This window comes from Haliotis rubra, unplaced genomic scaffold, assembly GCF_003918875.1.
Source record: "Haliotis rubra isolate DU_JTF1 unplaced genomic scaffold, ASM391887v1 Scf244, whole genome shotgun sequence".
NCBI lineage: Eukaryota > Metazoa > Mollusca > Gastropoda > Lepetellida > Haliotidae > Haliotis > Haliotis rubra.
The window spans coordinates 666479-678920 of record NW_025766492.1 but is presented as its reverse complement, the minus strand read 5'-3'; the positions used below and the strand labels follow the sequence as shown (position 1 = coordinate 678920).

At 39.3% G+C, this 12442-nt stretch overlaps 1 protein-coding gene across 1 annotated transcript in view; it reads left to right on the top strand.

Moving 5' to 3' along the window:
- LOC124278997 overlaps positions 1–12442 on the top strand; it is a 125675-nt gene that overhangs the window by 90945 nt on the left and 22288 nt on the right. The window contains 10 exon segments of the mRNA XM_046714793.1: positions 426–447; positions 449–493; positions 1143–1228; positions 2322–2408; positions 4316–4400; positions 5306–5539; positions 5750–5860; positions 7219–7301; positions 10650–10729; positions 11845–12016. Of these exon segments, the coding sequence (XP_046570749.1) occupies positions 426–447; positions 449–493; positions 1143–1228; positions 2322–2408; positions 4316–4400; positions 5306–5539; positions 5750–5860; positions 7219–7301; positions 10650–10729; positions 11845–12016 (1005 nt within the window).

Sequence of the window (12442 nt, the reverse complement as noted above, 5' to 3'; positions counted from 1 at the left end):
CATCCGTATCTTGATATCCTTCTTGTTGTAGGTTCTAACACCATTATTAAGCAGGTGTCAGAACCTATACCAAAACGTTACTCCTATTGTAATAGGGAAGCTGTTCATCCGTATCTTGATATCCTTCCTCAGTACTCCAACTTCTAAATGACTCCCACAGAAGCAATGTCCAAACAGCCAGTGCTGGTCATATTAGGTGACACAATTGATTGGTTTATAGCATGTTCATGTAACCTAACAGAGTTGAAGATTGCACACAATAACAGTCACTGGATTGTATGGTCCAGACCTGATTACTGAAAATCTTTAGTCATCAAGCTGGACTAATCCTGGAATCCTGTCACTTCACACAACAGACACTGTTACGACTGTACTGATGTGAGATGGTGGTTAAAGCAGTAATAATTGTTTTCCTTCTGTTCCAGGTTCCAGGTGTTCAAGAAGCGGACTGATTCTTCACCTGAAGAAGAGGAACCAGGCCAGGAAGATACGGGTAAGATGGCACTCCTGGGAATTATACCAGATATACGCTCCATTTCCTTTGGTCTGTCTGTGGGAAGACCACTGCAGCTGATGTGGTAGACTAACGCTTAGTCTCTGAAAATGTGTACTTTTGAGAGACAGAAATAACAAATAAATCCATATAAATTTAAAAGGAGCCCCAACTGCTGTCATCTAGCTTGAATATTGCTGAGTGCAACAAACACACAAATCAAGCAAACTTGCTATAACCCTGAGATACCCTGTTTGAACCCTGCTGTTTGTGACCGCCTCCCTGGTGTAGTGGTTAGAGCGTCCGCCCGGAGAGCGGAAGGTCGCGGGTTCGATCCCAGACCGCGTCATACCAAAAGACGTTAAAATATGGCACTTGTTGGTCCCTGCCTGGCGCTCGGCATTAATGGGTACAACAAGGACTGGTCGGCTCGGAGTCAGTATAATGTGTCTAAGTGGGGTATTCATGCTTCACTGCGGCATGGTATCTCAGTGGGCTAGCACTATAAAACCAGCTTAAGTCTGGGCTAGTACAAGCAGCCGCACATACACATACACACGCATGCATGCGTCGTCATATGACCGAAATATTCTCAAGCACAACGTAAAGCCCAATTTCACCTCACCTCACCTGCTGTTTATGTGTCTAGGAGCGATACCTAACGGAGAGATATGACCAGCTGATGCAGAGATGGCTGAAGAAGATGGAGAGACTGGAGAATAATGCCAAGAGAAAGTAAGAACACCTCCAAGGGAGGCTACTCTGGGTAACCTTTCAGAACCCAATGTTCTGAGGTTGAAATCCCTGGAAAACTATGTAATAGTTGACTTGAATCTCCTGTAGTTTAGCCATGCTAGTAATCCAGTTAGTTGCAAGATCATTCCAGGGTTGAAGTTTCTTAGATATGTGTATCATTCTCATAGATATTGAGGCTGTTTTCTTTTCCATATTCTTCATTGTTCAACAACTGGACACAGCTTAAAAACATTAGACAGAGTTCAGTTCAACATACCTTCAAATGAATTGAACTAAGTCCATGTATGATAATACTAAACCTATAAAGCAGTATTAAATCACATGGAGCACAACCACTTACTTTGAGAAATAGGTACAAGGTTTTTTTTTCTCTTCTGTAACACTGTTTTGCATGACTGCAGGGATAAATGTAGACCTACTTATAGTCTGTTTGCAGTTAAAACATACCGATGAATTTCATTTTGAACAAACAAGTAAATCAAATAAAGTGAAAATAAGACTGCGAATCCTCATGATTTTACCTTGCCAATGGAACATTTGAATCTCAGAATTTTATTTATCTTAGGATAAAAGTTGTTTAACAAATGATCATAGATTCAAGTCGCTATTATTGGTTTGTATTACAAGGGGATAAGCTCAGTAGTTGCAACAGTGAAACAAATGCATGTGCGGTACGTGATGAGCGTTAACTTCGACCAACCCACTTCATGGCGGGGGATAATAACTAACGTTATGGCTTTGTAGATGTGATTGTATTTCGCCCATCAGTTAGACCAAGGTATTGATTGTTTGTTGGGCACTTTGGTTGAAATCCTGGATAAATCCATGTTCGATCTTTTGGATTTCATCAAAATTTCTGAACTTCTTATCAGTGTTTGACAAATAAATACAAGATGATACACATAGAATTTGTCAAAATAATATTTACAGCAAAACGATTTTCATTCTACTGATGGAGTTATTTGTTATTATTTGCTTCTAATCTTGGGATCTTGTAGCAACCAGCGTCTCTACATGTAGCTGACAGTGGAATTTCCTCTTTTGTTAAAATAGACATGCACGTTTCTTTCAGAGCCAAAGATGCCAAAATGAGAGAATTTTATGAGAAGATATTCCCAGAAATAAAGAAGTCTCGAGAGGACAAAGAGAGGTTTGCCAGGTAATAAGTCTGCCTCTGCAGGTGATAAGTGATCTTTATGGTCAGTTACTGACTTCATTTGTTGACATTTGCACTGTAGTAGGCCTCAGTTAGAAAGGGTTACTCTGCAACAGTTGCTGGTCGTAAGAGTCGACGAAGTGGATTGGATGGTCACGCTCAGTGACTTTGTTCAAGGCATGTCATCCTACCCCACCTGCATGGATTGTCCTCATAATATCAATCTCTGGAATACATCTCATTTATTTACAGCTTGCCATTTTACCTAGAATATTGCTGAGTGTAGGAACGAACTAACAAATTCTTGTCGTTCACAGGGACTCTGTGATAAGCTAATCATTGAGTGACATTCTTGGCCTTATTAGATTCAAAGCATCCTAAGATACCCAGTGTATTATATCTCCATTCTATATCTATAATACCCTGGACATGCTTTCAAGAACCAGTTTATGCAGATTCCTAGTATTTCCTGGTTTGTTTTAAATAGCGAATCTGCACAGTGCCCCCAAGCTAATATTTTTCTTTTCTAAGTATCTCATCTTTGCTATCTGAAACTGGAAGACAAACGATCAAGGGTTACAACTCACCTGCAAAAAGTTAGATAATGTGAATAAATGACCTGAAATAAGAGCACTGTATCATAATACAAATGGTTTCACTCCCATAGCATCAGGGTACATATCGTATCCCCTGGGCAGTAGTGCTGAAAGTTGACCACATCAGCTACTGACACATGGTTTAAGTAAAGGGAAACAATTCACTGGTTCTTTTTCCGCACTTAGTTGTAAAGCCTGCAAACCATTTCCCCTCCATCATCTCATATCATGTCAACTATCAGCAGTTTCATAAAACATCTCAGACCAAGAACAGGTGCCGAAACTGGTCTCCACTGACCCAGAGTGTGAAATAACTTTTGGACAATATACGTCGAGGGGGCTAGATGTATAGTTACATATACTAGCTAATTTAGTAATTATCTACTAGCAAATCTTAGATTTAAAGAACCAGAGTCAGTATGCAACAGGTTGCAGAACTAGTGGTAAGAGATCAACAACATGGCTAGTGCCTCTCAAAGAAGTTAACATGGCTAGCGTTTCTGTCCAGTCCAATTACACATTTAAAAGTTAGCTTCTGATCTATCAGATGTTCACGTTTTCAGCATTGATAATTGTCAGCTGAATCATGAAATATGAATGAAATATACTCATAGAAATGAATAAGGGAACACATGAAAGTACAAGTGTTCCTTTATTCTTTTCCAGGTTTCTTCACAAGGTATGTATTGCGCTGTGTGTGAAATTCTGGAAATAAATAAAGGAACACTTGTACTTTCATGTGTTCCCTTATTCGGTTCCATGAGTATATCTTAAATCACTTGAAAATCAAGTTAGCCAAAATTGTTGAAAAGAAGTTAGACTGCCTTATTATATTTTCACTTGCCAGAGAAGAAGTAGAGTATACACACTGACAGGTATTTGGGTAGATGCTCATTTTGCACACTGCACTTAGGTCATGTTTCTCTATCACGTGTTCATTCATTGATTGCATCCAATATCATTTGCTGCTTCTCAAAAGGCCCAGTTGTGAGAGACAATGGAGTTCATTGCATATCTCAGCTGTGCTTACATCCATTCTTGTTGAAATGAATCCCAGATTCACTCAACAAGGATACCTGGTCTGTCAGCACCATGCCCCCTGCTCGTCTCCCTTCATTGCTTCAGCTGACCCCGACACAAAGCTGATGCGCTGTGATAACGCTGAAATACAGGTGGAAACAGGCGTTTCTCCCCTGCTCATTCACTCACTCACTCACCGCTTGTCCATCCTGGCTTCTAACCATGAGTTTTATCCATTGCTCAGGTTGCTGCCAGCCAACTTGCAACATTTATTGTTTCACTTTGCTTCCTCAGTAGGGTGGGTGCCCGAAGCAGTATCGCATATGCGCGGAGCGAGGCCGAGCTCGAACAGATCATGGACGGATTACATGAACAGGAGGTTTGTTGTGTAGCTAGCGTTCCTGTTGCATGATGGGAAGGCCCTGAGGCAGTGATAACCGTGAGCTGTTTGTCCGTGTCAACTACCTAGGATGTCAGTTGCATGTTCTTGTGTCATATCAGTCATGCAATGCTTTTCTGTGTGTTTTTTTGTTATTTCAGATTATCATGGAAAAAATGCATTTGTTAAACTTTTCTCAAGTTTGATAGGGACACATTTTACATACATTCAACTTTGTTTCTGTTAAGCCTATTTTCAATATACGTATGCTGATTATAATCATTATGTGTATTTGTTATCATTAGGCCAGACCAATTTTATTTCTTGTTTTACAGATTTTTGTCCTCAGAAAACCTAAAGGCAGAAAGAAAAAAGAAAAATCACAAGTCAAAGTAGTATTCCTTTTAAATACTAAAAGTATTTTACTTTTGGCAATATTTTTGTAAGTTTACATTTTGGGCCAATAAAAACATTAGGATTTTATTTTTTGAACTGGGAAAATTAATTAAAATTGGTCTGGTCTTAAATAATTAGTTTGAAGTATAACAGAATAATTATGACATCCTTATTAGTAGATATATATCATTTTTATATGTTTTAATTATTATTATTATCATGTAAGTAATTAGTTTATGTAAGTGTCATGGAATAGCTGTGATATGCCTATTAGAGGTAAGGTAGCACATGTACAAGTTCAGTAGTATGACTTGTTCATTGATTATATTTTACGAGAAGGTTTAGTGTAGGCGGAAGCAAAGATTGCTTGCAGCGTTGTGTGTTTTGTCCCTGTGGTGTCTGTGACAGGTTGTAGTGGACGTTAACTCTGTAGATGGCTAGACACTGGTGTAGATGTGTGTGTCGCTAATGCTCACAGACCTACATTCCTCTTGTGTGCATGGTTACAGGAGGAGGATAAAAAGATGAGGAGCTATGCTGTCGTGCCACCAATGATGCTAGATGCCCGACAGCGGAAGTTCCGATTCATCAACAACAATGGGCTGATCGAGGACCCCATGGGAGACTATAAGGAGAAACAAATCGTCAACAAATGGACGGAGCATGAGAAACAAGTTTTTAAAGAAAAATACCTCCAGCATCCAAAGAACTTTGGCCTTATCGCTCAGTATCTTCCAAGGAAGGTGAGCACCGTAAGACTTAACTCCCCGTAATTTTCTTGCCATGTACTATATTGTGCTCTGACTTATTGGCGAAAAGCATCAAATTTTGAATATGCTGTTTTATATGCTTGAAAACAACATAACCTCCACCTTGCCAAATGAAATTCAGTTGTTACCTTTAAGTTGATGATGATGATGATGATGATGATGATGATGATGATGACATTTCAGACTGTGGCAGAATGCGTTCATTTTTACTATCTCACCAAGAAAAGTGATAACTACAAGCAGTTATTACGGAAACAGAATATGAAGAGAAAACGTTCGCTACAGAAGTCACAGGTAGGTGCTAATGGAAGCAAAGAATCCATTATTTCTGTCTTCTTATCAATTCAATACAATGTTACCTGTCTGAATTTCAGACAAAATCCTATTAACCAATGCTTGCTGTATTGGTATCAGCTGTTCACAATCAGTACACCCTGACCGTGATGACATCCCTTTTACTTCGACTGAAACTGTCAACAGTGAATGCTTGAACTTGTTGCTGAGGCCTAAAAAAAATGTTGTGATTCCACTTACCCGACCAACCCTTGAATTCAGGCGCCGACCCAGTTTATTTATGAATAAAATTAGCTTTCAGATACCATTGGTTTTTCCCAGCAAGAAATTATTGAGAATTGAAAGATTGTAATTTAAAAAAAAAATCTCACTCATTACTCACGTATTAATTGTGAATATTAGCAGAACATAACTCAAGATTCAAAGACAGGTTACTAGTTAGTATTTTGTCAAGTCACCATGGGCAGCAATGCAGGCTTCAATGCGGCGGGGCATACTACTGATCAAAGAAGTTAGAAAGTCGTGGTCCATGCTGTCCCAATATCGGACCACCTCTTCTTTCATTTCAGCAATATTTGTCAGATTTTTCTTATTGACACTTTCCTTCATAAGTCCCTAAACATTTTCTATTGGATTTAGGTCAGGGCTATAACTTGGCCAATCTAATAATGTCATATTTTGGGTCCGAAACCAGGCCTGTGAATGCTTTGAACGATGTTTTGGGTCGTCGTCCTGCTAGAAAATCCACAAATTTCCATAGAACACGTGAGCAGAGGGAAGTAAATGTCCCTCGAGAATAATCACTTTAGCTGATCTGATGTCCTTGTTATAATACTCTAAAATCAACTTCCTCTTCTCTAAATCATCCATACTGAGGATCACTGAAAATGCCATCTGCTATCAAGTAAACAAAGGGGGATAACTCTTCACAAACTAATGAAAAAGGATTAACGGAGTTGTCTCTCTTGAATGAAACCAAGCACTTGATAGCTGGTCAAGAAATCCAATTAAACATATTCCTAAAATTCTCAATAATTTCTGGTCATACTATAGAAGGGGCAGTGGGGTAGTTTAGTGGTTAAGCGTTCGCTCATCACGCCAAGAACCCGGGGTTGATTTCCCATACGGGTACAATTTGTGAAGCCCATTTCTGGTGTCCCCTGCTGTGATAGTGTTTGAATATTGCTAAAAGTGGTGTAAAACTTAACTCACTCACTCATGGTAAGAAGTAACTCCACATTCTGCTCACCGACCCAGCTGGATATTTTACTGTCACTTCAATCATTTGTTGCCACCGACAGTCAGTTACCTTTAGTCTCTACAGTCACAGATAACATGAATGTTGTGTTGTATTACAGCAACCATCCATGCAACCTAAGGAGGAGTCCCAACAACGCCATGACGACGGTGACGACAACACCAAGTACGTCACACTTATTGGGTAAGTAACTCTGTATTGATATGATGTGTTTCTGGCCACACTCCAGCAGTACAGCCATACTGCAGTATCACTTTTTTTTTTTATGGAGTTATTAGAGTCACAATTCAATTTAACTCTATTACCCCATGCTTGTAGATGTTAATCACTCTTACCTCAAGATTTTTGAAGTTTAGGTTTGCATAAACAAAATGTTTCTTTAACCCTTCTCATCACATGTACGTGGAGACCGCCTCCGTGGTGTAGTGGTTAAAGGTCACATAAACCCTAGGGGGTACAAATACATAAATCACTAACTGGCATTGTTATAAATGAAACCCTGTCATTAAAACTACTCATTTCGACCTTTAATTGACTTAAATCGACCTTTTTGACAACAGTGCACAATTCTCACCCGCGAACGAAATTTCAACCAATCAGAGCGGCGCGCCTCTGTGACGTCATATGAGGAATAGCTTTGAGGGCCGATGCAGAATTCATCTACATTTTAGGGGTTAAATTATCTTGTTTACAGGCTTGTATAAACCTGAAATCGTGACAATTGTTGTGGAAAATGAAAGCTATATGTTCTCACAATCTACTGGCATTTAATTTTGTCTCCTGCTTTGCCAAGTTTCCGAGTTACAACTTGTTTTCATAGACGATTCTGTCAAAATCGATTGGTGTCGTTAGGCCCTATTTGTATAATGACTGATCCAAATTGATCCCATTTCTGTGTTTTTTTACCTCGATATTTAATCATGTTATGTAAAAAATCTGTTTGTATTCTCAAAACAGTGTCGGCCCATAAGTTTTCACATACAATACAGCAATTAATACTCCCTTGTTGTAACCCGTGTTAGGTGGTATAAACCTACACATGTTATTTGTCATCATTCACTTGATGGTCAGTTAATGAATTTATAACAGGTATAATTAGTGGTAACACACTTAGATTGCCCGACAAAGGTTCCCATTTGGCATTTCTTGTGTCTGGAGAAAATATTCAACATTATAAACATCGATCAAAGGATAAACCGATAACACGCTGATTGATTAATTACTTTTATCTTACACAGCGGATTGTCAAAAGGTAGTGTTTATGCATGTAGATTTACTAATCTATACTGAATACACTCTGTCGTGTCGGTGTCTGCGTAAAAACAACGTCCTTCTTTCAAAGGATTAACCGGCAATACATTGATTGATTGCCCATTATTGGCTAACTAAATTACTGTTTTTAAAGAAAGGCGGATATTATGCAATTAGTTGCCAGGTGTGCTATCTTGGGTGACCAATGAGACTATACACCCATACCTGAAAAGATTTATCACTTTTTCGTATATTAAACTGTTAAAAGACACATCATTTGGAACAGTTTTGTGGATATTGATGGATACATTCCCCGAACAAGGTAATGGCCTGATATTGTTCCTATAACTTTTAATCTGTTTTAATTTTAATATTTGCATTTTGTTTTTATTCATTTGTCGTAGCATTCAACAGAATCATTGTTTTCGCCGTGAAGTGTAATGAGACAGACAACATGCACTAGGGTGTGTGTGCGAATTATGATTCACATTGACAAACTATAAAATGTCTAGATATTACAGTTCTGTTATAAATTCACTATAAGTATCAGCAGATCGTCTGCTTTTTATTTAGTTTCAAAATGGATACAAGTATGATAATAAAATAATTAGGATTATAAGACCAAATATAAAGACGCACATTGACTAGTATCTACATACTGGTGAGTGAACATTAACCATGGGAATGTAGCAAGAAATTTATCGCGCAGTATTGTGACTTGACCCCCACCTCGCCTCGTGGAAGAAATCGTTATGTTATAAGTTGTGTCATGCAAAATCCGGTTGGTTATGATTCCAATACATATTTAACTACTTAGTAGATAGTAGTCTTGATTTTCTAACTTGATGAAAACAAACTATAATCTCATTAATTCTAACAGATTTTTTATTTTTAAAATGGCGGCCTGTCGGGAACATCCGCCAGTCTCAGGATAAATGGTATTTAGGTTTGTTTTCACCGAAAGTTAAAAATCAAAACTACTTTCTACTGGCAGTAAAATATGTATTTTATTGATGGCCAATAGGATCTTGCATGACACAGCGATATAACATAACAATTTCTCTCCTGGCAGCGAGGTGGGTGTCAATATAATACTACTTACAATATTATTGTTACTTGACCACAACCTCACTTCGAGGAAGAAATCGTTATGTTACAAGTTGTGTCATAGAAAATCTTTATGGTCATCAATCATATGCATATTTTACTACAACTAGTATGTAGTTTTGATTCTTTAACTTCCGTGAAGCGATCTGAACACAAGTAAGATATCGTTTCAGGCTTCCACAACGCTAAAGCTTAGCACTCACAAACATAACCCATTTAGCACGAACTGCGGGGTCCTGTGGAAATCTGTGCATGGTGACACCATCGCCCGACCCTAGGAGTAATTGACGACAAAGCAACGTTCCGCATGTCGCCGTTGATGTCGAGAAATCATCAAAATGATGAGCGTGCTACACATTTTCTATACAACTAACTGAAAATCGTTCCTCATATGACGTCACTCCAGTGCTCTGGCGACAGAGTTACGTAACCTGTCTGTGGTTTCGCTGGGCGAGGGAAGCAGGCGACTTTTTGGCCACTTTTAATCGCTCGGTATTAATTAACCACAAGTTTTTAAAGAATAAATTTGGTGTTCCGCATAAGACTAACCACAGATCTTTCATATGTAATGGTTAAAAGAGTAACAAAAAACAAAGTTTATTGGTTCTTTAAAGCGTCTGCCCGGAGAGCGGAGGGTCGCTGGTTCGATCCCCGACCGCGTCATACCAAAAGACGTTAAAATATGGTACTTGTTGGTCCCTGCCTGGCTCTCGGCATTATGGGTACAACAAGAACTTGTCGGCTCGGAGTCAGTATAATGTGTCTAAGTGGGGTATTCTTGCTTCACTGCGGCATGGTATCTCAGTGGGCTAGCACTATAAAACCAGGTTAAGTCTGGGCTAGTACAAGCAGCCGCACATACACATACACACGCATGCACGTCGTCCTATGAGCGAAATATTCTCAAGCATGATGTTAAACCCAATTTCACCTCACCTCACATGTACGTGGAACTGTTTCAAAACGTTTGAATGGTTTTGTTTGGGTTGGCACTACTAACAAAGAAATGCCTAACCATGCTATGGGTTTAATTGATTCGCACAAATTGTCATCCTTGTTTTGTCAGCACCCGATGTTAATGGGCTCCACCACAGAAATGTTGCGGAGAGTAATTCATTACTCATGATTGAGTTGTTATTTTTTATGAATCCCTGTTTCGGTTTTCCCCAACAGTGCCAAGAAGGAAGATGAGAAGGAGGCAGAGGAAGAGTCATCTGAAGATGAAGTTACCGTGGCAACCACAGAGGGTGAAGGTATGTTTTAAGACAGCTGTCTTTACTTTATCTTCATGAACAACAATGCAGAGATCGTTGTTCATCTTCACACCCAAGACCCAGGTTCGATTCCTGACAATGCTGCAATGTGTGAAGAGCGTTTTGTCAGTACTCTGATGGCTGGTATTGTTTCTCACAGCATCAATCAGTGGATTGTCTAGTTATGGAGCTCAAGTATTGCCAGGGATGAGAATTTTCCGAGGAATTCCGGGAATTTCATAAGGCAAAGGGTCATTTTGTGAATCGTCTAAATCCGATAGATGCTAAACCCCTCTCAGAACTTCATTCTCATCCCTCTGTTGCAGAATGCAGGATTCTATAACAATGAATGAACACTTCTCTTGTCGTCCATGTTCTGTAGTTAATTTGTCATGGCACGAATTGAATGGTGCTTAACTACTTATAATATTCTTCCATATAGATGTTTTAACCAAAGTGGTAAAGACCTTCACCATTCCAGACTTTCATCCCTTGCCAAGATTGGATAATGCTGTATAAAGCTGTTCGATAACCAAAGTAACCCATTCACTCAGTCAGTGGTGTGATGATGTTTTTTATTGAGAAGCATGTATAATATGAATGACAAACACACCACCCCCACCCCCTAAAATTCATGTGCCAAGTTAGTGACGCCTCTGCATGTCATGTACAAAATCAATGACCCTCGCCCCACCCCCACTCCCTCATGTATCTCTTAAGCAACTATTTTAAATATTCTTATGTACAAAATTGAATTGCTTCCCTCCTCTCTCATCATCACCCCCTTCCCCCACCATAAATTATGAACGGTCCCCATTGTTGGTTAACTGAAACAGAAATGACCTTCACTATTCCAGGCTTTCCTCCATGCCAGCTGAGATACTGTGATAATACTGTAGAAAGCTGTTCGTAACCAAAGTAACCCATTCACTCAGTCAGTAGTTAATATAGATGCTTGATTGGCATTTTAGAAGATGCTATTTGATGAACAGTTCAGTTTTACTTGATGATGGGGCCAGAACAAGCCCTGAAACGTTGTACTCAAGAATAAAAAGAAGATGTAACCCAGACAAAATCTCTATCTTCAGTAGTTAATATAGGTAAACTGTTTCCAGGAGGGGTTCACCAGTGTGCGGTATGCAAGGTCCAGCTGGAACACTTCGGTATGAGCAGACCTCTCACCCGCAGCAACTGTGAGAATTATGGGATGTTAGAAAGCGAGGTGAAGCCCGAGATGCGGGTGTGCAGCAGCTGCAGGTGTCGCTCTGTCCGCCGCAGATACACACAGTGAGTCTACGTATTCTATAATGCTCTTCCATGGTGCCACTCCTGGTGTAAATACCTGGGTTGGTTGGATGCCTTAATGTGACTAAATTATCAGGGTTTGATCCTGCTTTTTCCTTTATGTAAATGGCAGATGTGCGGAGCAATTTTGAGACTAATTAAAAAAATATAATTTTCAACCCTTTGAGTAAATGTGAACAAACATAATGGTGAAATTTTGAGCTTCAAAACTCAGACCAGGGCCCCATTTCACAAAGTTCTCGTAAGACTAAGATCTCATAACTTTTCTCATAGCATTTGTACTTCCTATACTGTAACATTGACTTACGATAGTCATAGCACTATAAGAGCTTTGTGAAAGGGGGCCCAGGCTTGTTGGCGAGGCATTGACAAAGGAATCTCTGTATTTGGAATGGGTTTTTTTTCCAG